This window comes from Malaya genurostris, chromosome 3 (genome assembly GCF_030247185.1).
Source record: "Malaya genurostris strain Urasoe2022 chromosome 3, Malgen_1.1, whole genome shotgun sequence".
Taxonomy (NCBI): domain Eukaryota; kingdom Metazoa; phylum Arthropoda; class Insecta; order Diptera; family Culicidae; genus Malaya; species Malaya genurostris.
In genome coordinates, this window is record NC_080572.1 from 138,229,876 (window position 1) to 138,256,587 (window position 26,712).

The 26,712-nt window shown below is 35.8% G+C and overlaps 1 protein-coding gene and 2 long non-coding RNA genes across 5 annotated transcripts in view; 1 reads left to right on the plus strand and 2 right to left on the minus strand.

Moving 5' to 3' along the window:
• The window catches only part of LOC131438982 (probable arginine--tRNA ligase, cytoplasmic), a 124,858-nt gene extending 110,066 nt beyond the window's left edge, over positions 1–14,792 (minus strand). The window contains exons 1-3 of one of the 2 annotated variants that reach the window (XM_058609437.1): positions 14,651–14,792; positions 13,770–14,588; positions 13,397–13,718 (exon numbers count right to left, since the gene is read on the minus strand). In XM_058609437.1, coding sequence (XP_058465420.1) covers positions 13,397–13,718; positions 13,770–14,588; positions 14,651–14,683 — 1,174 coding nt within the window. In that variant the 5' untranslated portion in view covers positions 14,684–14,792. Of the gene's footprint in view, positions 1–13,396; positions 13,719–13,769; positions 14,589–14,650 lie in introns of those variants that run through there. The other variant, XM_058609438.1, reaches the window with a different exon arrangement.
• Positions 12,104–14,928, plus strand: LOC131438987 (uncharacterized). The gene is made up of 2 exons (XR_009231034.1): positions 12,104–12,766; positions 14,486–14,928. It is a non-coding gene; the product is annotated as an uncharacterized LOC131438987 (long non-coding RNA).
• An 8,031-nt stretch (positions 14,929–22,959) lies between these two features.
• On the minus strand, positions 22,960–23,942 carry LOC131438988 (uncharacterized). 2 transcript variants are annotated; one of them, XR_009231035.1, is made up of 2 exons: positions 23,501–23,942; positions 22,960–23,214 (listed from the first exon to the last, which is right to left on the minus strand). It is a non-coding gene; the product is annotated as an uncharacterized LOC131438988 (long non-coding RNA). The 2 variants fall into 2 exon arrangements; XR_009231036.1 differs by having other exon boundaries at positions 22,960–23,217.
• Between the last annotated feature and the right edge of the window lie 2,770 nt (positions 23,943–26,712).

Consider the following 26,712-nt stretch of genomic DNA (forward strand, 5'->3'; position numbering starts at 1 on the left):
TCAGCAAACATTGTGTGTGTCAGAGAGTGAAGTTTACTGCATTAGAGAGATCGTCAATGTGTTCCACATTCAGTTTCAATTGAATTGAATGAAGTTTTACAGCACTGCCCGGGACACCTACGCTAGATGGAAATCCTAAAAACATTTTCAAGTAAGTTCAGGCATAGTGACTCTGAGAAAATGTTTTACACGGACGAATCACGAATTGATGAGGCTACTGGATTTGCTATGTTCAACAACAATGTTTCGGTCTCATTTAGACTTCAAGAACCTGCATATGTTTATATAGATGAGTTAGCAGCAGTTCATTATAGCTAGAGTGTAATCGTCACATTATCTCCAAATCAATGGGCCGTATGAATAAAACGTAGCATGCTTGAATTTCGGTAGTAAATGCTACGTGTGGATCACGTTCCTGTCAAAACATGCTACAAAGTGGAGTATTTACTACAAGTTTTCGGTAGGTAGCTCTAGAGGTTGCTACTCGTGTGTTTGCTGATAAAGTGAAGTACAGAAATTAAAAAAGTGGCATTTTTACAGATGTAAGTACGCTTGTTGCTTTGTGCATGCTTATGCCAGCTTTTCCGGCTCTGTGTCGATACGGTATGCAGTAAATGATTAAATTTGGAAGTAGTATTGACTACTTGTTTTTTTATTCATACCAAACCGCGTTATACTCTGTGGACTTTGTTTTTGAGAAGATACTACAAACAACAGACTTTACTACATTTTATTCATACAGCCCAATGTTTCCTCTTCACACATAGGGGACCGTTCATAAACCACGTAGACCAAAATTTGGAACATTTGGAACACTCGTACTTCGTTTGATAATGTATTTAAACTTTATATTGAGGTATACAAAGGAGTGATTTTTGCTCAAGATCTAAACTTATAATTATTTTGCAAGACTTTTATTTTCAATGCAGAAAAATAATTATCGAAATGCCAAAAATAATCATACTCTCGAACAGGATTGTTTTTGACAACGACAAACTGCTAACTGCACGACTGTCAAATTTTAACCTAAAGTTAAAATAATTCGCGAGATTGTCCACAGTCTTAATGTTACTAGAAATACTTAATAAGTAGTCGAGATAAATTTTGTTTTTCAACAAGGTGTTTGTGTTGAAAGTTAGATTAGTTATATCGTTAACTTTGAAAGTTCACCGGGAGGTGTCATCAATTCTCAGTTATTACTGATACACAAGCGGCAATGAGATACAATGATTCTCAAACGTTTTTACCCCGGATGAACGATAGGAAACGATATTTTTCGCACTTCAGCAATGCTACACATTTACTTTTTTTTCGAATCTGACTTGGTTGAGGTAAAGCTAAGCTGATAAAAAATAATTCTGGCTACAAAATAAATGTTCTCTATTTAATGTAACTTAAAATATCAAATCGCTTGATAAAAACAGTGTTAAGATAAACCAATAGCCAGCTAACTTATATTGAATAAATGTGATGAACTGATACAAACAAACCTGAAATAGTTATAAGATAATGTACAAAACAAATGTTTTTTATTTAATGTTATTTAAAATTGCAAATCGCTTAATAAAAACAGTGTTAAGATTAACTATTGAATACCGACATACTAATATGATATTCGAAACATATTATATTTAAAGTACACTGAAGTCTTTTTTTATGCAAGTTTACGTACGGCATAAAAACGCTTAAAAAACCGCTTAACTTTAAAAATTCGCATAAAAAACCGCATAACTGAAAATTCGCATAAAAAAATCGCAAAAAAAAAGATCTTATTGTACTATGTATTGTGGATGTTACGACGAAGTAAAATTCATGTATATTGCCCTATGAAATAAACGTATTTATGAAAAAAAATCTATATCACCAGTAACAGACACCCGTAATCGTTTCGTTTTCTTTATAGCGTGCACGAAACAGAACAAAGCACAAATCGTTCGTCTTGTAAATATTGTTATTCTATATAGGGTAAAGTGTTATAATATCCCCCCTTAAGAAAACATAGAGATATTTCCAAGTGTATTGATATATTTTCCTCGAGAATGTAAGTATTTCATTGCAATATGGACGAGGAACATAATTTTCAATGACTCCAATAGAAAAGATGAGAATTGATTGATATAAACACATTTTCCAAAACGGCCACATTCTTAGTTTTTTTCGCTCGCCTCAGACATAATGCCCCAGCAGCCGTAAAATATCTCTCACAACAAATCAGTGGCATGACTCACAACAAAAGACATTTTATCCCACAACAATGATGCATTATGCTTCTTGAAATGTCCATAAAATTACTGTTTTGAGATAATCAGTATGTCAAAGAAATGGCGGATAAAACATCTATTTAGTCGAAGCAAAACTTTACATCGAAAAGCTGCCAAATGAAATTTTTAGTTTTTTCATACTTTCCTGCAAGCGACAACCACCAAACTTGCATAGCAGAAAGATCCTACGAAAAGATAGTGTTAGTGATAAAATTTTGGTTCAGAAAAGTCTGCAATGGTTAGGAAAGGAAAGGGGGCATTTTGGCTTGCAGGGGCGCTTTACACGACTTTCCCCTACGGCGGTTTGAAAACTTTGACTCTAATAGCCCTTTAACTGCGGAACCGGAAGTCGGATCTGGATGAAATTTTATCGTAGCTTTTGAGACAATGTGAGTTTTAATTTTAACAACGATTTGTGATCGAAGTGAGCAAGGAAGGGAATAATCGTATCTATTTTCACTCGGCTAGCACTCATAGACACGTTTCTACCTGATGCGAGTCACTCGATTTTATTCGTGCATAAGTGTGCTTCTGCCGAACACCCGATTGCCTCAAGTAACACCCGATCGGCAAAGCGCAATAATTAATTCTCTCGCATTTATTCTCTCTTTCATTCGTTATGGAGCGCTGCCATTTGAATTCTGCTTAGTACATGTTCGGTTTTAATTCGAACCAATGATGAGTTAACTCGCTCGGCAATCCGAATATTTGCAAGTATTTTGAATCGTGATTCAAGACGATCCATTCTTTTAACGCTCTGGAGTATAATGAAGGCAGGCGCAAAATAATCGTATCCGTGGGGTGATTTCACGAGCCGACGGGAAGTTTAAGTGCATTTTTGATTCATGCTGCAAATATGAGAAAAAAGTTGTTATTTTCTAAATTAAAGCGACATTATTTGCAGTTTTCACGATGTTGTATCTAGTGGCCCGCTCACCTAGAAAATTTATGATACCGTATTTTCAGGTAATTGTAGTATCTTGATTTGCTATATTTCAGTAGAGGCTTGACAGTTGCCGAAAGGAACTAACATTTTCAACTGAAAACCTATTTTCTATGCACATTAGATTTTCACATTGTAGCAATCGTCCTAATTTGATGTACTACGTTCTCACCTGAGAAACCGAGAAGGACCAAAATGTAGCAATCGTCCTAATTTGATGTACTACGTTCTCACCTGAGAAACCGAGAAGGACCAAAATGTAGCAATCGTCCTAATTTGATGTACTACGTTCTCACCTGAGAAACCGAGAAGGACCAAAATGTAGCAATCGTCCTAATTTGATGTACTACACACTTCAATACTACTTGTTAAAAAGAAAGAACTCTAATCGTTGAACAGTTTAAAAAAGATTTATTTTTGATGAATTTAAATTTACGTCTATCTTTCTACCAATAAAATTTTCTTCTGTCTAAAATTTTCATTCCGTTTCTAGTTGCTTGCTTTGATCATTTTTAGTTCGTAACATTCTCCGGGCCAGGAACAGAACTGTTTGCTTGGAGTAGTACAATTTTACTCACAGGTCTTGTATAAACTGATTTCGATGTAATTGTTCTTACATTGCCGTCTGATTCTTGGTAAATTTTTTCAACCAATCCTTTTGGCCAGTTTCCTCGGTGTAAAGATTCATCCACTATCATTACAAGATCACCGACGTGATATTCATGATAATTTCTATTATCTGGCCATTTACGGCTCCTTATTAGCTCCGCACGATACGTAGCTATCCATTTGCGCCAAAATCGATCCGCATAAATTTGAGCATGTTTGTACGCAGCTCGACAGTCCAGGTCTCGTTCATCAAAGGTGTGGTCAAATTGGATAAAGTTATTTCGACCAAGTAACAGCATGTTGGGTGTTATTGGTTCTGGGTCTTGGGGATCCTCTGGCACGTGACTCCGAGGTCTATTGTTAATGATATTCATTGTTTCACATAGTGCTGTGCGTAATACTAAATCTGTTGGACTTCGTTCTTGTAACATACAGCGAAGTGCAATCTTCACAGAACGTACTAAACGCTCCCAACATCCTCCAAAATGCGGAGCACCAGGTGGAATAAACTTCCATTGAACACCTCTAACGCTCAACGAATCTTGGATCTGTGGTTGATCCAGATTTCGCACAAGCTTCTTCAATTCCGCATCTGCACCCACGAAGTTTGTACCATTGTCAGTCATAATGCATTGCGGTGAACCACGGATGGACATGAAACAGCGAATGGCCATAATACAGCTTGCTGTATCAAGCGATGGTACGACTTCAAGATGTATAGCTCTTACTGTCATACATGTAAACAACACTACCCACCTCTTTTCAGTACGACGCCCAGTAAAAACTGATAATGGTCCGAAATAATCAATTCCTGTGTAAGTAAATGGGAATACGAACGGGGTTGTCCTCTCTAGTGGCAGGTTTCCCATTTGTGGAATGGTCGGTTTTACTCTATACTCACGGCACTTGATACATGACATAGTGTATTTCTTTACTTGAGAACGGAGTTTCAAAATGCGATGTCTTTCTTTTATGTTATTTACAACAGTTTCCAATCCTTGATGTGCATTAGCGATATGATACATGCGAATTAGAAGCGTCGAAAATTTGTGATTGTCAGGAAGGATAACGGGATTATTCACTTCAAATGGCTTACTATTATCTTGTATACGACCACGCATGCGTATGATTCCATTATGCAGAAAGGGTGAGTATGTTTTCAGTCTACTGCAGCTTTTTACTAATCCGGTATGTTTAAGGCTCCGTAACTCTTGGTAAAAAACTTCCAATTGAACTTTTTTATACCAAGCATTCCTTGCATTATCCATATCGTGTACAGTTATTTTAAAACATTTAGGCTTCTCACGTTTTGGCAGTGCTAGAATCTCTCTCATTTTTAGGTAAAATGCAGTAGATCTTAATAACCGATTGAAGTCAGAGAATCTCATGATATCAGGTAGCTCGATCAACTCATTTTCATGGATTGTACAACATATAAGATTACCTGAATCAGGAACAATTATTTCAGCTTGAAAGTTAACAAATTCTGAGGAAGACAGCTCTAATGATTCGTCTTTCGGCCAGGAAACGAGATCCTGATACAGATAATCACAACCTCTCAACCATTTTTGCATGCTGCTAAATTTTGATGATTTCGTTGCCGAATCTGCAACGTTTAACTGTGATGGAACCCAATGCCATAAAGTTATTCCATGTCCGTTTTCTTTGATTTTCATTATTCGTGAACCGACATACGCTGTAAGCTTCTGATTTGTGTTCAACCAACTCAAACATATTTTCGAATCCGTCCAAAAATACAGTCCTGTCACTTCTATTTTAATTTCGTCTTGGACAACTTTCATCATTTGGCTTGCTAAAACACATCCTTGAAGTTCAAGTCTTGGTACCGTTGATGGTTTCAGTGGAGCAACTCTTGATTTCGCAAACACTAACGTAACGTGTGTTTTACCCATTTGCCGATGAAGCATATAAATTACACATGCGAAAGCCTTATCGCTCGCGTCACAGAAAGCATGCAACTCGACATTTGTGAAGTATGGTATGTCAGAGAAATAATATCTTGGTACACGTAATTCTTTCAGTTTAGCAGTTTCGTTTAACCACTCTTTCCATTTTGTAGTCAAACTATCCGGAATTTCGTCATCCCAGCCAGATTGTAATCTCCACAACTCTTGGAATATAATCTTCAGATGTATTGTTATAGGACTAAGCAGGCCTAACGGATCAAAAATGCCCATCATGAATTTTAGCAATTGTCGTTTTGTAGGCACCATGTCACCCGAATGAAACTTTTTGTCCAGGTTTGAGAAATTCAGTGGAAATACGAATTCATCTGAATTAAGATCCCATTCAATACCGAGTACACGAGTTCTATTTGTATTGTTTTCGGCTATCAAACTAGGTTCAAGTGATTTCAAAAGTGCGTTTGAATTTGATGCAAATTTAACCAGTTTGAATCCTCCTTGATCGTGTGTCTTCACCACCCGCTGGGCCATTTGAATGGCTTCTTCCTCGGTATCTGCACAATCAAAATAGTCGTCAACATAATGTTGTTCCAAAACTGCTCGCTCAACGCCAGGATACTTTTCCTCTAGCTGTTTTGCATTGAAATTCTTGATGTATTGCGCTATTGAAGGGGATGATACTGCTCCAAATATCATCACCGTCATGATGTATTCACTGGGGGGAGTAGAACGATTCATACCACGAAAAAGGAATCTCTGAGAATCTTGATCCACTCTACGAATAATAACCTGATGGAACATTTCTTTGATATCCGCTACGAATCCGATTTTCTTTTTCCTGGCACGCATTAGAATTGCAATTAATGGGGGAACGAAATCAGGACCTTTCAGTAGCAAATCGTTCAGAGAAAATCCATGGCATTTGGATTTGGCGTCCATTACCAATCGGAACTTATTTGCCGTCTCTACGCTGAAGTGAGGTAAATACCAGGTATTCGCTGTTTTGGCTAATTCATGCGGTTTCAATTTTCGGGCATATCCTTTTTCCACATATTCCTCAATTTTACTGCAGTACTTTTTTGCATATTCCGGATCTGAATCCATTTTCTTTTCTATTATATGAAGTCGACGAAGTGCCTGTGGCTTGCTATCTGGGAATGTGAAATTGTTATATTTGTATAACTGTCCAACTTCAAAACGTTCTCCTCGACGAATGATTGTGCGATTCATTATATCCAGAGCACGTTGATCTTCGTCTGCCATTTTTGGCGATTGGTCAGTAATGCCAAAGTTTTCTACCTTGTACACCTCTTTCACCAAGTCTGTTAGTTCGATATCGTCATTTCCGGAGCATAGAAAAGCGTGATTGTCGTTTGATTCACCAGCGTTCGGTTTGATTACACCATGTATTGTCCAACCTAGATGACAACGAGTTAGCTGCAAACCGTTGACTGAGTACTGCACTGTCTTGAGGGGTACAATTAGACCAGCGTTATTTGAACCAATTAACATACAGGGGCGAGTGTTTTGAATTGTAGTTAATATGTCATCATTTAACATCGGATATAACTGTCTAATCTGCTCAATGTCAAATTTCATCGACGGAAGATCAATATTTCTTACTGTACGAACATTATTTGCCGTGAACCACTTTGCTTGTAGGGACGGTCCAGAGATTTGGAAGGACAACATCATGGACTGTTCTTCTTTATGCGAAATACCATTGGTCCACATATAATTCACCGAAGAGATAGGTCCACGCAGTCCGATTTTTGTTGCTACATCAGCATCCATCATTGATAATGAAGATCCTTCATCAAAAAGAGAAAAAACTTCTTCTATTGAATTAGGGCCACGAACTTTAACTTTGCCTACTCTAAGCAAAGTATTCGCGTTTCTACTATTCACGTTGCATACATTAGAAATTAGTTGTTCTTCATTATGCACTAGTTCATGATGATTCTTTTCGCAAATTGAACATTTCTTCTTAGATTTAAAGTTTTTCCTTGTATGATCAGCTTTTAAACAAATATAGCAGACTTTACAAGTATTTGCAGTTGACCTACGTTGAGCAACAGATAATTTGCGAAACTGCTCACATTTGTCTAGGCTTGCATGTGATTTTGAAGAATAAAGTGAACATTTTACGGGTGATTCTTTATCTCGACTATTTACATTGAGAACCATTTGCTTGGGCTTTATTGGGTAGCTTTGCTTTTTGGAATTGAAGACAGGATTCAGATTGGCGAGTTGAGTGTCCATTTCATCCTCCAACCAACAAATAAAACTGTCGAAATCGATTATTATATTGTTTTTGATTAAAGCAGCCTTATGTCGAATCCACATTTGTTTGCTGAATACAGGCAGTTTTTCAGCCAGGTGTGAGATAAGTTCTGGATTCATCAAATAACTATCTGCTTTAACATTTTTTATTGCAGTTCTGGTTCCAATTACCACGTTATAGAAAGTTCGAAAGGACTCAATGCTTCCCTCCTTGATGCTCTCTAAATTTCTTAATGCTTCCATTCGATTGGCTACCACCCATTCCGCACGTCCGAAATTGGATTTTAACATTTTCATAATCTGTTTTACGTTTTCAGCAGACGAAAGCAGTGCTTCTACAGTTTTGCGCGCTTTGCCGTGAAGTGCTCTGTTCAACCTCCTTAGGTTGTCACGATCAGTCAAATTAAATTCTTCTGTGGAAGATTCAAATTCGTTTTCAAAGATTGTCCAATCCATTACATCGCCGGAAAACGTGGGGAGCTCTTTTATATTTCGATTTTGTAACGCTTTGAAAGCTTGAGATAAAATTTCATTGACTCCGGATTCAGTGACGGGTACATAATTTTTTGATTCTACTAATGGTTGGGTAAATCGAGAAGTTTCAATATTCTCATTTTTTGCCTCTCCATTTCCAGATTCAGATAACCATTTGAATACACGTGTAGAAGTTCTGGTGCACGCACTCGATCTGCTTGATATGCTAGAGCCGTGACTTGAATTTCGTTCTTTCTCAATTCGCGTTCATGCTTCGTTTTAAAAATTGAAGCCTTCAGTTCATCTTCCTCAATCTACTCTTCCAACAACAGGGCTTTCAGTTGGCTATCAGTTTTGCTGATTTTGGAAGACTGACTTCTGGTTGAATGCTTAATAGAAAATGCATCATCATTAGAACTACTGGAACTAACGACATTTATGTTTTCCGAGGGGCCATTATTAGCAGTTGGTACTGATTTTGCTTCTTTGGATTGAAGATTTGGTTTTTCCTGCAGATTGTTGTTGAGTGGAGTTCTGTACATATTTTTGTTATGTGGAAGACACACCCGAAAATTTTTGAATCGATTCGGTACTATTCCTTGATTTTCTCTATTGGAGCGGCGTAATTGATATTCCATATAAACTGACGTTGAAAATTCGAAGGACCAAAATGTAGCAAACGTCTTAATTTGATGTACTACGTTCTCACCTGAGAAACCGAGAAGGACCAAAATGTAGCAATCGTCCTAATTTGATGTACTACGTTCTCACCTGAGAAACCGAGAAGGACCAAAATGTAGCAATCGTCCTAATTTGATGTACTACGTTCTCACCTGAGAAACCGAGAAGGACCAAAATGTAGCAATCGTCCTAATTTGATGTACTACGTTCTCACCTGAGAAACCGAGAAGGACCAAAATGTAGCAATCGTCCTAATTTGATGTACTACGTTCTCACCTGAGAAACCGAGAAGGACCAAAATGTAGCAATCGTCCTAATTTGATGTACTACGTTCTCACCTGAGAAACCGAGAAGGACCAAAATGTAGCAATCGTCCTAATTTGATGTACTACACACTTCAATACTACTTGTTAAAAAGAAAGAACTCTAATCGTGGAACAGTTTAAAAAAGATTTATTTTTGATGAATTTAAATTTACGTCTATCTTTCTACCAATAAAATTTTCTTGTCTAAAATTTTCATTCCGTTTCTAGTTGCTTGCTTTGATCATTTTTAGTTCGTAACACACATATATTTTTACTTTTCGATCCAGAATCGATAACATATGACAAACGGCTCTCCTCATCAAAATCGAATGTTTTGGAATACAGCTCTCAACGAGCTCATAAGAGTTTTCGATTTTTAGTAGTACTATCTACCCTTATATTATAGCTTCGTGTAGGTTTTTTGGGGCTGAAAAAGTGCTGTATTCACTTACAAGTTCGACACAAATGTTTATACAAGTCATACAAGTAGCCAAAATTCATTATATTGTTCAAGGTCTTGTAGTTTCCATTACGAATACGATAACATGTGGGCGGGTGCCAATTTTGTTACAACTTTTGTAACAGCATATTACAAGAGAGCAAAAGAAATCAATGAACAATGTTTGCTTCAATCGATAAATAATTATAAGAAATCATGAATGCAAAATTGGAAAATCAGTCTTACAATTCTTTCGGAGATATTCCCTTTGCGCGTTTTCTCGAAACCGTTAGGGAACACACGATAACAATAAAACTACTGGACCAAACTGGATATTTTGCTTTTCCCTATAGAGAGGTAAAAGAATTACTGCAAAATCCGACTTTCAAACGGATCCTCGGAATTTTTCAGAAATGGTTGAACCGATTTCCGCAAGCATCTATCTAACTAGCTACTAACAGATATAGAGTGGGGGGTAATATAAATATAACACATATCGAAAAAAAAATAGAAATAATCCTTTATAATAACGCATGCGCTATCCAAAATAATAAACATTTCAACTGTTGTTGTTTACAAATCAGCGGAAACATTCTGTTAACAATATTATTCCTTGTATCTAAAACCCTGAATCGTGATTTTTTAATAGTCTAAAATTATTAATATAATCGCTTGGTGTATGTTAGTCCCATCAGCACCCAATAAATTAAAATTCGATGAACGTAGAGTAGTTCCCAATTTTCGTCTAATATGTCAATTATGGTGTTGTTTAAGTGAAACTAAATTTGTCCTCTGGGGTATCAGAGGAGGAATCACGTACGGTGATCAAGCGGTGATCACCAGAAATTTAGAAATCACAGAAGGTGATCGTGTATCACCAGTCTGATGATTGGGTAATGGGGCAATAATTTTTTTATAATATGACTAAGGAAATAAAGTTTTCCAACCAAATTTTTTCCTATTCAAACTAATTTATTTCAGTGTCTTTTTATCGAAAACTTCGAAAACTAAACTGAATAGAATGTCGTAATCATTCAAGAATTCAATGAAACTCAAAAAAGTATCAGTACTTGACAAGAAGTGATGATCCATAAACTCGAACGTGATAATAAAATCATAATCATTAAAAATTGTGATTAAAAACAATTATAATGACAATAATATAACTTCAATCACGAAGCATGTTTCATGCAGAGTAAATTGCAGGTACATTTTTATGCAGGTTTAAAAAAATATGTCACTATTGCTTGCATTTCATACACCGAAGTAACAGGAGCGGAGAACTTGGCTAGAGCGAACACAAACAAGCCCGGTGGAAGAGTGCTGTAGCAAGTGTTATCGTAGCCAACAGGCTTCTCAGTAGAGGGCTGGTTCAAGTGCTGCGCACAAATATTTGCACTCTTGTTACTTCTATACACAAAATTCATGGTAAATAGCGTTTAATAAGGGTAATAAAGTTACTTAGACCATGAGATTTAATCAACCCTAGAATTAAAACAAAGTCCTTTGTCTCTATAATCAATATTCAGAATGTATTGTTTTTTCGCTGTATCCTATTGCGCATATTGCTATTGCGTACTGGACTTCCGACATCTGAATATCATCATCTGCTAGTGCAAATCGCTGCATGGCTGATAATAGTGAGAATGATCATTCATAATCATGTGTGTATTTAAATAATATTACTGTAGTGATATTGAAAGGAAAGAAATTTTCCCCATACTTAGCGGAGGTGGACTAGGTGATAATTGTGCAGCACTGATCAGCACCCAATATCAATCTCAGAAAATCAAAAAAATTTCGTTAACATTATAATGCAAACACTGGTGGTATGAAGATTTTTCGAAGGAAGGTTTTCCCAGTGTCACTTGTTTGATCTTCCTGAAATGAGTCAGAATATGCATTGATTGATATGATTAACAGAAATGCATAAACTGTTGCTTGAGAAGATTGAGCAAGCAACAAAGGGAACAACTGCTTTGGAATATTATGCCTATTGAGAGGTTTTACATGAAGATACAGTTATGATTATGTCCAGATTTCCAAAACAAACTTATATGAAATGCACCATCACACCACTAGGTGGACCGAATCAGCATTCCTTGCAATAACGCGGATTATCTGAAACCTAATGCATAAGCGCACTGGCCGTTTCAACAGATTGCTGGAATTATTCGAACTGTTCAATTACAATGATGAAGCTCTACTTTACTTGAAAATCATTCCGAAGTGAAGTCGATGATCGGCGGACAAATTTGTTAGAGTTGGAACTAATTGATTTCCTCATTCGTCAACTAACAATCTCATCTTATTTGTCTATTTGTCTATTATTACCTAATTAACTCTGACTAGAAGAGCACATCAAACTTGTAACATGTTAACATAACTGGCAATGTAACGATCATCATAATGCATATTGCCCTTCAAGCAAAAACTTATATTCAGCCGACCGAACTCATCATGCAATCTTGCCATAGCCAGTTTTTTTCCACCCTACCCTACAACAGATCGTTTCGATCTAACTCCTGCTAAATATATCCAGTCACACTTGTCAATCGTTCGGATTTTCGATTGCACACGAACAGTTGGCTCATTTTTACGAACGAACATAATCGCTTCCGATGATGTTCGCTGGCACTCTTTAACTCATGCATTGGCAATTGGGTTCGTGTTTCAAAATTTTGCGATTTTCAATTCTTTCATTCTCCGCCATCGCACGCAGTATGATACCGAACGAGTTTGAGTGACTCTGTTATGTATTATTGAGTACGCAATGGAACGATGATGCATAGTGAAAGATGATCGTGTGTATTCAGGGTGATGATTGATTTTTTCCGTCCTTGGAAGTGAGTACTATTTTTGGAGTTTGATCATCGTTCGTGAAAAATACTCATGAAATTGGTAATTTTTCACTTATCACGTTTTAGTTTCGGTACCAGATGCCAGATGCGGGTAAAATGATCTCGAATTCTACATTTCATTTGAATCTTAGTTTGTGAAAATCAGTGGAGCTGTTTCCGAGAAAATTGAGTGCTTATTTTTTCTAATTTTCCCATGTTACCCTGTAACTTCGAAATTGGAAGTCGGATCCAAATCAAATTCAATAGCAGGCTATGGGTCTATAAAACCATTCATTTGAATTTAAGTTTGTTAAAATCGGTTCAGCCATCTCTGAAAAAATTAGTGCCTATTTTTTCCTTAGTTTTGGTGCATATCACCCTGTATCTCCGGAACTGAAATCGGATGGGGATGAAATTTAACAGCAGGCTATAGGATGCACATACACAAACATTCGCTCATTTCTACAAATGATATTTGACATTCGGCCCTCCAGGTTTTCACAGTGATTGCATAGCCTAGGTTTTCACAGTGATTGCATAGCCTTTCTATATAAGAAAGGCGAAATGAGGCCAATTGTCTGGTCCAGTCAGAGCTATAATACTATAATTTTAAGGCCACTACAATATAAAACTTACTCTGTTTGGAACATAGCTTTTGTTTCATGCGGACTTCAGCTTCATCTAATATATCCTTCAAAAACACAGCCGTACCTTTCCTAGTGCTCATTTTACGCACGCGTCCGAATTTAACATGCGTCACATTGGAAGCATATGGCAGTTTTAAATGTTGAGCAATTGACACGAGGGTAGAGAAATGATCACTTTGTCCATTATCAACTACGTACATGGCATCATCGAAGCAAAAACGGTTGTAACGGTCAATCAATGCGGCTATATCCCTTGTTAGATATAACGTCGTACCATCGCTTTTGATAATTGGCACTTTCCGATCACCTATCTTAAATACAAGTTAAATTATTCATGTAGATCAATTGTACTAAAAATATACTTGAACAATAGTTCTGCCATCTGCTTGAGTATGAAGAAGATTACTATTTTTCATCAACGATAGTATATGTGAAATCATATTGATTCCATATTGTGATTCCCAGTGATAATGATCAAAGGAAATACCCAATCGTCGATAAACTGTTACAAGTTCTTCTATAGTATACGAGCAGAAATTATTCCACATGTTTACTTCTTCAGGCCTTCCGCTTTCTAGGTTAGCAAAATTTTGCCTAGCCTCTGCTTTTAATTCGTCATTGTGCTCTGCAGCTTTGTGAGCATATACATACGCTCTATACAAAGTGTCACATGTATTTAGTTTCACATCTTCGTTAGCTAATCGTTTCAAATCTATTCCAAGCTTAAGATATCCAAACTGAGTTCCCCAATCTCCCAGATAATTGATCTTTACCACGTTATGTCCAAAATAGTCGTAGATATTTGCTAAAAAATTTCCAATTAGAGCCGATCGCAAGTGCCCAGCGTGAAACGGTTTGGCTATGTTCGGGGAACTAAATTCTAATAACGTTTTAGGTGGTTTTGCTATGTTGCGCTTTTCCATGATAGGATTGTTTAATGTATCGTACATGAAAGTTTCCCTATTCACATGGTAAATAATTTCACACAATTTTTCATTTGTAAATTTTATGTGTTTAACAGCAGTTTCCTTGTTGAAGTGGTTTATAATTCGAGACTGCATTTCTGAATTTTTTGCAGAATAGCAATCAACAGGGACATGGATTTGTAAATATTCAGACGATGTCGGCAAGCACCATGTTAAACGAGATATATTTATTTTGGTACCGATGACTTGTAAAATCTAACCCATATATAGAAGCAAAGAATTATTTCGAATATATATACAAAGACTAATTTACCCACCTTTTCAGATAATATTTTAAATGTATGCGCCATTAGTTGAAATACAAAATAAATTCTGTAAACTATATTAGAGAAATTCAGCAGCTGGAAGATTTATATGGGAGATCTGTAACCTGTAACTGAAACTGTTGTTGTTTGTTATGAGTAAATTCAGCATCTGCCACAAGGCCCACAAGCAGTGCTGTCAACTGTTTTTTTCCAAAAATCTGTATTTGGCGGAAAAATCTATCTGTACACGCAGAGAAAAAAATTGTAAATATAACCAAATTTGGGTTTCACGCAACGATTTTTTTTGTTAAAATAGTGACAAAAGAAAATCTGGTTTGATATAAATAATATTGCTGCTTGAAACTACAAAACATGATAATCAATTTTACTCAGTGTGTTAGTTTGTTTCAAACGACAATTTGATAAAAACAACAAATATTTCACTTGTGCGTTCCTGTCAATTTCTTGACAAACAATTTCACAGTGAATTCAATTTGAAAAATTTGTTACGAATGAACGAACCTTAGATAAAGTTAAGAATTGTTGCGCTTTAAATTTACAAACTTTTTAGTTGAAATAAATTACCTTAAATTTAGCTATTTCAACTAACGCTTTTGTTTGTTGAAATCATACATTTTTGTTTGTTTTTAAAAATAAAATGATTTCTTTCAAACTAATTTACAAGGTTATATTTAAAACTACTTTTATTTCGACTTATATTGGTTTAAAAATTTCTAGAAAACAATAATTTTTAATTTTGAAATTTTTTAAGACGCTTCGTCATTCCCGTTGCTACACGATCGAATTATTCACATACCATTGTATGTAATTGTAAAGCCCTGTTTCTTCATTTTTATAGCATCCAAACGATTCGGTGCTCCATCAGTCCGACCAATATAGAGAACATGCATCAAATATTTTTGGTAAAGAAAATGTGTTATGTAACGTTATACATATTTTTAAAATATACTTTATCATCAATACATACACTTGTACCCTTAGGACATGAAAGAAGCAGATCAATTTTTACTTATGAAACGCGTACAAACTTCTTCCGTGGGAGACAATAATGTCAATAATGGTGTATACGCGCGAGAAAAAATTGTTCTGGTTTACATGAAATAAAACTAACACGGTTCATTTAAACAGTAAACTTAGTTGTATCATTACACAAATAATACCATAGATAAATTGAACCAAGTTTTTTCTAGATGTGAAGGTATAGCAGGATTGAGTCAACGAGAACACTGCCGGTAACATTAATTCAACTTTGGTTGACATGTAAAAAATTGTTAGTTTATTTCAACAATAAACTCATTCGGAACAATTATATTTTCGGTTTGGTTGGACCATGATTTTGATTCAAATCAAACAGAGATCATTGTTTTTGTTGAAGGGAGAAATTGGTTTGAAACAATCATATTCTAGCTTGAAATGAATATAAATCAAATTTAAAAAACTACTAACTGTTTTGTTATTTTAAACATGCTCAATTTCTCTGCGTGTACAATATCTTTCTCGATTATACGATTAAGCATTTTGCCATCTTTTATTCGTATGTAACAATTTGGCGACGAGGAGCTGGAAAATTCTTCAAGACTTCAAGACAATTTCAAAAAAAGATTTTGAGCATGCTTCGCGGATCTGATGAAACTATGGGTGATTGTGAGGATTTTTCTAATCAAGCAATAATGAACAAGCTACTACTATTGCTGGACCGATTGACGTCTACACAAGCTATTCCGGAACCTCACGTACCAAGAAACACTCCCGAGCAGATCATCGAGTCCCTTTCTGTGACAATCAAGGAGTTTCATCATAATCCAGCCGAAGGTATGACGTTCGACCGATGGTTTTCGAAGTATGAAGATTTATTCAGCGCAGACGGGAGAGAATTGGACGACGCAGCAAAAATTCGTTTACTGATGCGAAGTCTCAGCGTTCCAGTTCATGAAAAGTTTTTAAACTATCTCCTGCCCCGACACCCACGAGATTTTACGTTTGAAGAAGTTGTGAAGAAACTGAAAAGCGTTTTTGGACTTCATAAATCTCAATTCAGTTAACGATATGATTGTCTCAGGATTGTGAAAAACGAAGTAGATGACTATGTAACTTACGCTGGTATAGTCAATCGCCAGTGTGAGGACTTCGAATTGAACAACTTGACAATTGACCAGTTCAAGGCTCTAATTTTCATTTGCGGACTTCAAGCTTCCAAAGATGCAGACGTTAGAACAAGATTACTGTCCAAGCTGGAAACAGACGCAGCAGCAATGGTAAATCTCGAGACTTTAGTCACCGAATGTCAGCGATTATCGAATCTCAAACACGATACCGCTCTGGTGGAAAAGAAGCAGTCATCTCTATCGGTTCAAGCAGTTCGGCAACCAAAGCAGCAGAAACTCGCTAGTTCTCATCATTCAAGTGAGAAGACTCCTCGAACACCGTGTTGGCAATGCGGTGCCATGCATTTCGTCAAGGTATGTCCGTTCTCAAGTCACTTATGCAAACAATGCAACAAGACCGGACACAAAGAAGGTTATTGTAGCTGTTTCACTAAAGCAACAAAGTCCGGAGCTATACCCGAATCTTCAGCAAAAGGAAATCAACAAAAAAAGCATAAAGGTAAAAGTCATTATCAATCAAACCACATCCTTTCCGTCAACAAGGTTAAGGCATCCAACCGGAAGTTTGTCACTGTATTAATTAATGGCAAAACCGCTCATCTACAACTTGATTGTGGTTCAGATATCACTATTGTCTCTGTTCATTCGTGGAAGAAGCTCGGTTCACCAACAATCACCAAAACTTCTCATCGGGCAAACACAGCTTCGGGTACTGCTCTACCTCTAAAAGGAGAATTCAAATGCCGAATGACCATTAATGATGAATCTAGATCTGGTACGTGCTACGTGACTTCAGTGAAAGATTTGAATCTGCTTGGTCTCGATTTCATAGAAGCATTTGATCTCTGGAACAAGCCGTTTGCCTCCATCTGCAATCAGGTATTACAATCAAAAATTCAACCTGAGTGTGGACATCGTTTTGCTAACCGATTCCCGGAAGTATTTGAAGACACATTAGGACATTGTACGCAAACGAGAGTAGAATTATTTCTGAAACCAAACTCCATGCCGGTATTTCGACCGAAGAGGCCAGTACCATTCCACGCCATCCAGAAAGTCAACGAAGAACTAGATCGTCTACAGAAGCTCAACATCATCTCTTCCAGTCACGTTCGAAATGGTTCATTCAGCCACAAATAAAGACAAAATTTTGCAGCAGGTGATTCAATACATCCAGAGTGGTTGGCCGTCTGTTAAACAAATTACTGAACCAAACCTCAAGATATTCTGTTCACGACAAGAATCTCTTACAATCGTCAAGGGTTGTATCATGTTCCATGATCGAATTATAATTCCAGCTGTGTTTCGTACTCGGATTCTGAAACAAATACACCGTGGTCATCCTGGAATAGAGCGCATGAAATCAGTTGCTCGTGGTATTGTTTACTGGCCTGGTATTGACGAAGAAATCCAGAACTTTGTTCGACGTTGCTCTATATGTGCCAGTTCAGCTAAATCACCGCCACAGGTTCAGCCTCAGCCCTGGCCAAAAGCAGATGGTCCATGGAAACGAATTCATTTGGACTATGCAGGTCCTATTGAGGGAATGTATTACCTGGTCATTATTGATTCTTTCAGCAAATGGCCAGAAATTTTTCAAACGCGCTCGATGACGACGTTTTCTACAATTGGATTTTTAAATGAAACATTCGCAAGGTATGGAATTCCCGACACAATCGTCTCGGATAATGGAACTCAGTTCTGTAGCAGTCAATTTAAACAGTTCTGTGAGCTTTCCGGTATAATACACATTCGCACCGCACCCTATCATCCACAATCAAACGGACAGGCGGAGCGTTTTGTGGATACTCTCAAGCGTTCACTGAAGAAAATTGCGAAAGGGGAGAATATACCATCATCTGATGCTCTACAAACGTTTCTTCAAGTATATCGATCAACACCATGTATCAGTCTGGAAGGGAAATCTCCGGCAGAAATCATGTTAGGTCGACCAATGAAGACTACACTCGATTTGTTGCGATGTACAACGTTTCAACAAGTTAGTCCATCACCAGTCGCATATCCTCAACGATCATCATCCTTCACAGTTGGTGCGCTTGTGTATGCTAAGGTGTACACAAATGCAATTAATTGGAACTGGAATCCTGGAAAAATCATTGAAGTTATAGGAAAAGTGAATTTTAATGTTCTCTTGGATCAAGCCTCATGTCGTCGGAAACTCATTCGTACTCATGCAAATCAATTACGACTTAGATTCAATGGTGAACAACAATTTACAAATCAAGTTCATTTATCTCTAGAAGAATTAATTCACGATTTTGGATTGCCCGTTCCTACTCAAACAAGCTGTATTCAAGAACCAGTCGAAAATTCCAGATCAAATCAAGAAAGTTCATCTAACAGCCTAAATGATACCATGAGAGCAACTACACCACCTTATTCGACTTCGACGCCGATAAATTTTCAACAAGCTAATCCTACTGTCAGGCCTACCAGATCCTCCAAACCTCCCAGACGTTTAGAAGACTACATTCGATACTGAATTAAAGGAGGAGATGTTACATACAAAGAGGATAATCAAGTATGCCGTGATTGAATGAATATCGAAGCTGACAGCGAGGAAAGAAAAATTATTCATTCTGTTACATGTTCTCGTTAAAACAAGACGCAATTATACGATTAAGCATTTTGCCATCTTTTATTCGTATGTAACACTCGAAAAATCAAACATCGATTTAGTGCGGAAACTGATTTTGCGACCAAAAAAAAGGTCGCTCGACCTGGTTTACCCCTATGAAATCCAACACAAAAACTGAAAATCGGTATTTATCTCTATGAAAATTAAAATATCGGTATTTTGAGAGAGCATATCTGTATTCCTGTTTCGAATCAAAATACCGGTATAAATACCGAGAAATCGGTATAGTTGGCAGCGCTGCCCACAAGTGGATATAATATATCGTTTGATTTTTCATTAGTGCGTATAAGCAAGTGACAGTTTCTCTTTAAGTACGATTCAGACGGTCCGGCTTCTTCCGTCACCGTCAACGTCCGTCACCATCATTCTGATTCACACGATCCGGTTTCCTATCCGTGTCCGTCATGTCATTTTCTTACACGCAGAATTTGAAGAACTTAGTTTCGCACAATTTTATTCCACTAATACAAAATCTAAGAGCTTCAGAAGCCAATCGATCTGTTGTTTTCCTACCTTTTAATTCAATAAATAATTTTCAAAATTAACTAGAAAGAGGAAAAAAACAAAACAATCAGTTCCACTCAACAACGTAACGTACTTTGCAAATCTACTGATAAGTTTAATTACTTATATGTGGATATTTCGTTTAAGAGTGGGATCTTGACACCGAATACATACACGCAGAAAAATTTATTTTAAATTTTAATATATTACACTTTGAATTCAAAGATATTTTATTTTGAATCAGCGCTTATTTTCATTTTCCTTTGATTCAAATACATTTCATATTTACTTCAAAGCAAATTATTTTTATTTCTACGCACACAGAAATAAACAAAATAAACATTAAATTCAAATATATTGTGTTTTGAATTCAAATATATTTTATTTCCACCTGAATTTCATTTCACTTAGAATCAAATACAATTGTTATTTGATTCAAACAAAATAATTTTGTTTCTAAAATCATTTCACTTTGATTTAAATACAATTGTTATTTGATTCAAAGCAAATTAGTTTTGTTTCTAAAATCAGGCTTTCGGGCGACTGTGTGTAGATTCAATGATGTTTTTTTTAATTCAATAAATTGTTATTTGAAAAGAATTTTTGACTAATTATTGTAAATTAAATATTAATTATTGTAAATTAATTTTTTATTTATTATTGAATGCATTTTGTGCGCTCAGTTGAGTACGGTTGCGGTATTGACTCCTCTGATTCCTTTCGTTCAATAATTTCCAAAAGCTCTACTGTGAAACCGCTGTCTGGAATGAATACAAATGTTGGATAAGAATTCATAACCTACCTATCCTATGAAAGCACTCACTATAGTATCGCACAATTCGATCGATTTCAATCTTAGCCAAAGTTGTGTTAAATTTCATAAAATCAGCCAGTACAAACGTTTGATTCAATGAAAATGTTTTAGAATCAATAATCTCTGGCATTTGATTCAAGGACGAAAAGTTTCAATCCAAGAATTTGAATCTAAGACTAAGTACATTTAATTCAATTAAACTCAAGCGTCAACATATTATCTTATTCGAATCTATTCAACGACATATTTGATTCAAATACATTTAATGTAGAGTGCCTATAACCAGAGTGACGCCATCTCATCCGTAATTTTGGCAACAATTCAAAACATTCCATTAGCTTTACATTGAATTGACAGGTCGTTTGCTCGTTTGGAGCTGGGAGCTGTCATTCCAAAGGAACAGCTGTCGCCACTCTGATTATAGTCACTCTAATTTAATGTACTGTAACAAGCATTTGAATCAAATACATTTTTGATTTGTTTCAATAAAATTTGGAAATTTGAATCCATATCTCAATATATTTGAATCTAATATACTTTGCCACACTAAATTTGATTCAAAAAGTGTTTTATTAGATTTAAATTTCAGTTCAAAAATTGTTTTATTTGATTCAAAAAATTGTTTGAAGTTGACTTAAAGACTCAATATATTAGAATCTAATGTGTTCTATTTCCCTGCGTGTACATAACAAACGTCAGCTTAACGCCGTAATCCAGAGATGCCATTTATACAGATTTATCTGTATTATACAAATTTTTACATGCGCATACAGATTTAATACAGAGTACAGATTTCTTAAATTTAATACAGATTTATACAGATTTCACCAATAGTATTAAGGAAAAAATCAAACCATCTAGTAGTATTTGAACTATCTATTAGTATTTGATTGCAATGACGAAATAAACGTTTAGGAATCAACGTACAAATCACTTTTTAAAATATATATTTTTTGTGCAGATATTTAATGAAGAACACTGAAATCCATTTATATGAAAAATTTGTAACTAAATTGAACTTAAAAGTTAGACAAGTCTTGGCATCATGAAACCTTATTGCCAGACTGACAATTGTATTACCTGACTCGACGTTGCATATTGGGTTTTGGAAATCCATCTCAACTTATGAAGTGAACATTTTCAAATTAGACAAGTATATGGCACCATAATTCAATTGTTGTTGATAGGAAAAAACTAAAATTTCGTCGATGAATATAATAAAAGGTGATTTTTTTGAGGTTAGGATTTTCATGCATTAGTATTTGCTCAGATTTTTTGAGGTTATGATTTTCATGCATTATTATTTGCTCAGTATGCTTTGACATTTCATCATGAATAGACTTACTAACGAGCAACGCTTGCAAATCATTGAATTTTATTACCAAAATCAATGTTCGGTTCGAAATGTGTCAAATTCGACAAATTTTGTTCAGCGATGAGGCTCATTTCTGGTTGAATGGCTACGTAAATAAGCAAAATTGCCGCATTTGGAGTGAAGAGCAACCAGAAGCCGTTCAAGAACTGCCCATGCATCCCGAAAAATGCACTGTTTGGTGTGGTTTGTACGCTGGTGGAATCATTGGACCGTATTTTTTCAAAGATGCTGTTGGACGCAACGTTACAGTGAATGGCGATCGCTATCGTTCGATGCTAACAAACTTTTTGTTGCCAAAAATGGAAGAACTGAACTTGGTTGACATGTGGTTTCAACAAGATGGCGCTACATGCCACACAGCTCGCGATTCTATGGCCATTTTGAGGGAAAACTTCGGAGAACAATTCATCTCAAGAAATGGACCGGTAAGTTGGCCACCAAGATCATGCGATTTGACGCCTTTAGACTATTTTTTGTGGGGCTACGTCAAGTCTAAAGTCTACAGAAATAAGCCAGTAACTATTCCAGCTTTGGAAGACAACATTTCCGAAGAAATTCGGGCTATTCCGGCCGAAATGCTCGAAAAAGTTGCCCAAAATTGGACTTTCCGAATGGACCACCTAAGACGCAGCCGCGGTCAACATTTAAATGAAATTATCTTCAAAAAGTAAATGTCATGTACCAATCTAACGTTTAAAATAAAGAACCGATGAGATTTTGCAAATTTTATGCGTTTTATTGTTTAAAAAAGTTCTCAAGCTCTTAAAAAATCACCCTGTATAAGATATGAAATTTAATCTACCACTCTATAACCATAATCTATTGGAATAACACCTTTTAACATAATTGTATTGTAGAAATTTCATTTTATTAGCGAATACAGATAAATACAGATATTTTGTACGAATCAATACAGATTTTCTATGAAAATATCTGGCATCTCTGCCGTAATCATAAGAATCGTGCATGTGTGCGATAATCACAGTCCGTCAAATATTCTTTCGGAGAAATGTTGACGGAGCTTGCCGTTGACGTTCCGGATCTCTGCTGGATCGTGTGAATGCGTGGGATTAAAAAGATTTTCTTTGATATCACTACCTACTTAGAAAAAAAAACGTTCAACGGTAGTCCTTCATTGGTCCAATAAGTCGGATCATTGGTCCAATGAAAGTCCAATCAATCGTTCAACGGGAGGCCAACACGGGACCTTCGTTTGCCGATTTTGAAACAGACCGTTGAACCGAATGCCATTTTTTTCGTTCAACAAACCCGGCAGACAGAGGTCCATTGTTGAGCCATTTTTAATATGAGGTGTTGGAGCCCCGTTGAACTAGTTTTACTGGAGAATTTCTGAAGTTTTTTCCACTTATTTTTTTAAACTTACACTAAATACCTGCACAATACTTCTACTTCACGTAGAATAACAATAAATTTTCTTTCTATGTAAAGGTAACACTTAGTTTTCACACTATTTTTGCAAGAGAAAAAACAACAACAAACCGTTCCAGCAAATTGAACGAATATTTCGTGCAATATGTCGTTCAACAAGCGCTCAAAAACCAACAAAATTGAACAGCCTGCTGAGAGGGTATTCTGTTTGAAAGTCGAAAGTTTCGGGTATCATTTCGTGCTAAGAGTTGAGTGATAAGAGCAAATTCAGCAGCTGCGAGATTCATATGGGTGGTTTATAATATAAATGAAACTTAAACAAACGTATCCCCAGCAAGCCGTTCTAGTTTTATTTATTCGACCAGTTCTTCTGTCAAATTTAAAACTGGTCTACGATGCCGTTCTATTTTTTGTATATTTGAAACACGAGTAAAACACTGCTGCACTGAAATGAAAATCTTATTTATATTCATTAGATTAGTCATATGAATCATATGCCGAATATAATTCATAGAAATTATATAGAAACTTATAGTCTTTATTTAATGTGTACGTCTAATCTAAATGGACGTTATCATTATTAGGCTCTCTGACAGCTCACTTACAACCACAAATGCAAATGAGATTGGTTTGTTTTCATCAGGAAACGCATGCATTAAACACGATTCAGACGATCAATCAACTTCCGTCGACGTCCAGATTATTTTTATTATTTTTTAGCCGAATATTGCTCACGTATCCGACGTTAAAATTTTCCGTGAACTTGACGTAGTGTCCTTTCATTTGAATTGCTTACAAATAATGTTGTTGTTCCGTAATCGTTCCATGCAGGCGATAGTCGCTTGATGCTGCGTGTGAATCGCTTTTACATATTGTTTTGTTTTCATCAGGAAACGTGTAGGCCACCCATTTTTCAGTAGGGCCGCTGTTCATTTTTCACTGGGCATAGAAACCTCAATGAAAGTTATAAAAATATCCCATATAATTTATATGGAAATCCGATGAAAGTCGTGAATTGTACTGCTTGAAGCTGAAGGAATAGTTGTGTCCTCGATATTCGTCAACTGCTCCAGACCATTTTTTTCAGGAAGTTCCGCATCTCAATGTAATTTTAAATCGCTGAAAAAACAGCTCATCCAACTTCACACTTAATTTTTTTTAGCTGAGTTTCGGCAAAAAAATGCCGAGATTCGCACAGCCGAGAAATCAGCAATTATCTCGGCAAAAATAAAATAACTGAGCGTCTCGGCACCCTCAAATTTGACAAACGTCAAATATTGCCGAAATCGCCAGCACAAGATTTACTGTTTGCTCAGGTAAACGTTCGCTGAATATTCGGCAATCCAATAAAACGAAAAAATGAAAAAAAAAAACAAATTACCGAATCATCTGATAAAGTCGCTTTTTATAAAGCGAAACATGTCACTATATTTATTCAATATTTTTACTTGCAAGTGGTTCCACGTTTCTTCGAAGATTATCCATTTTTTCACTCGAGAATTTCATCAGAAAATAATCGCGCAATGCGAAGCGAAAATGTAATGCAGCAATAAATGACAGCTGTCGTGCTGAATCTCAGCAACAGCTAGCGCATATTCCGAAATCTCGGCAAACGTCTCTGCTGATGTCGGCATATCTGTTGTTTACTGATAAATTCAGCAAGCAATTATGCCAAATTTCGGCAAAGTGAAGCATTTTACCGAAATATCAGTGAATGTATTTAACGAAGTTCAGAAACATGCGTATTGATTACTGAGCAATCAGCAAATTTAGGTGTTGCTGATCAGTTTCGGCATTTTATTATGCCGAGCTCAAGAAATGGTTTTAAGTGTGTTCGTTCAAGGATATGCGTTAACGGACCATGAAATATATATCCGGTACGTTTCATTACTCTATCTGTCTAGTAAGATTCATTTTTTTTATTTTCAGTCTCGGGATCTCACTTCTCTTTCGCAAATATCATGAGGTGCTCCCTTACCGAACGGAATACTAGTATAGCTTGAATCCTCAAAGAAAAGTAGTAGTTTGCAATTATCTACTATTCGTATGACCTCCATTAAAAGTTATATATATATATATATATATATATATATATATATATATATATATATATATATATATATATATATATATATATATATATATATATATATATATATATATATATATATATATATATATATATATATATATATATATATATATATATATATATATATATATATATATATATATATATATATATATATATATATATATATATATATATATATATATATATATATATATATTACTAAACTAGTCATATGGTATATATGAACCTATCTAAATAAATTCGAAGTGAATATAATATGCGCTTCATAAATTGTTCCAATGTATGTTGTGCGGATATCTAAATTAATAAATTTGACTCAGACTGGAAATTTCATTCGTTATATGGAAATCCTGTAAAAATAATGTTAAGAAGAGTTTTATGATTTATAAGATTATCTCATATATTTGACATGATGTTCAACACATCTTGTAACTATTATTGGAAATGCTAATAGTGCAAAATCATTAGAATATCATATAATGTGAAAAAGAAAATTTAGCTCAGTGTGGGGCTGCCAGTTTTTCTTGTTGTAAAATACAGATAAATTTTGTAACTGATATAAATTATGCATCTAGAACTAAAACACTCCTGAATATGCCCTAAACGTGGAAACCGCTTGGTAATTATTAGAAGAGAAAGTAAACAAAGAGAAACTGTCACTTTGTAATATGACCATGTAACATTAAACCTTTCACACATCCCAGACCATGTAAAATATTCAAAAGTAAATCTTTCCCACACTTCAGACCACACGCACTTGACAAATTTCCATAAAACACGTACTCGACAAATTTCCATTTGACACCAAGTCACGAAGCCCAGAAACCCACTTGAAATATAAACTTCACCTACATAAGACAATTAAATTGTCAGCACTTACTTCAACCCAACGAAAAATATCGCATTTATACAACAAACGTAAACACGGAAACTTGAGCATCAAATATCAACTAAAAACAATTCAGTTATGTCATTTCCCCGCTTCTCCACTTTCCACACCTCTACACCTCTCTCAAACAGTGCCATATGGCATGACCTAGAATAACGGTAACCCAGGAAAAGACACTGACTCGAACCGACACTCACGAGAGTTAAACCTGACTACTCTCAAC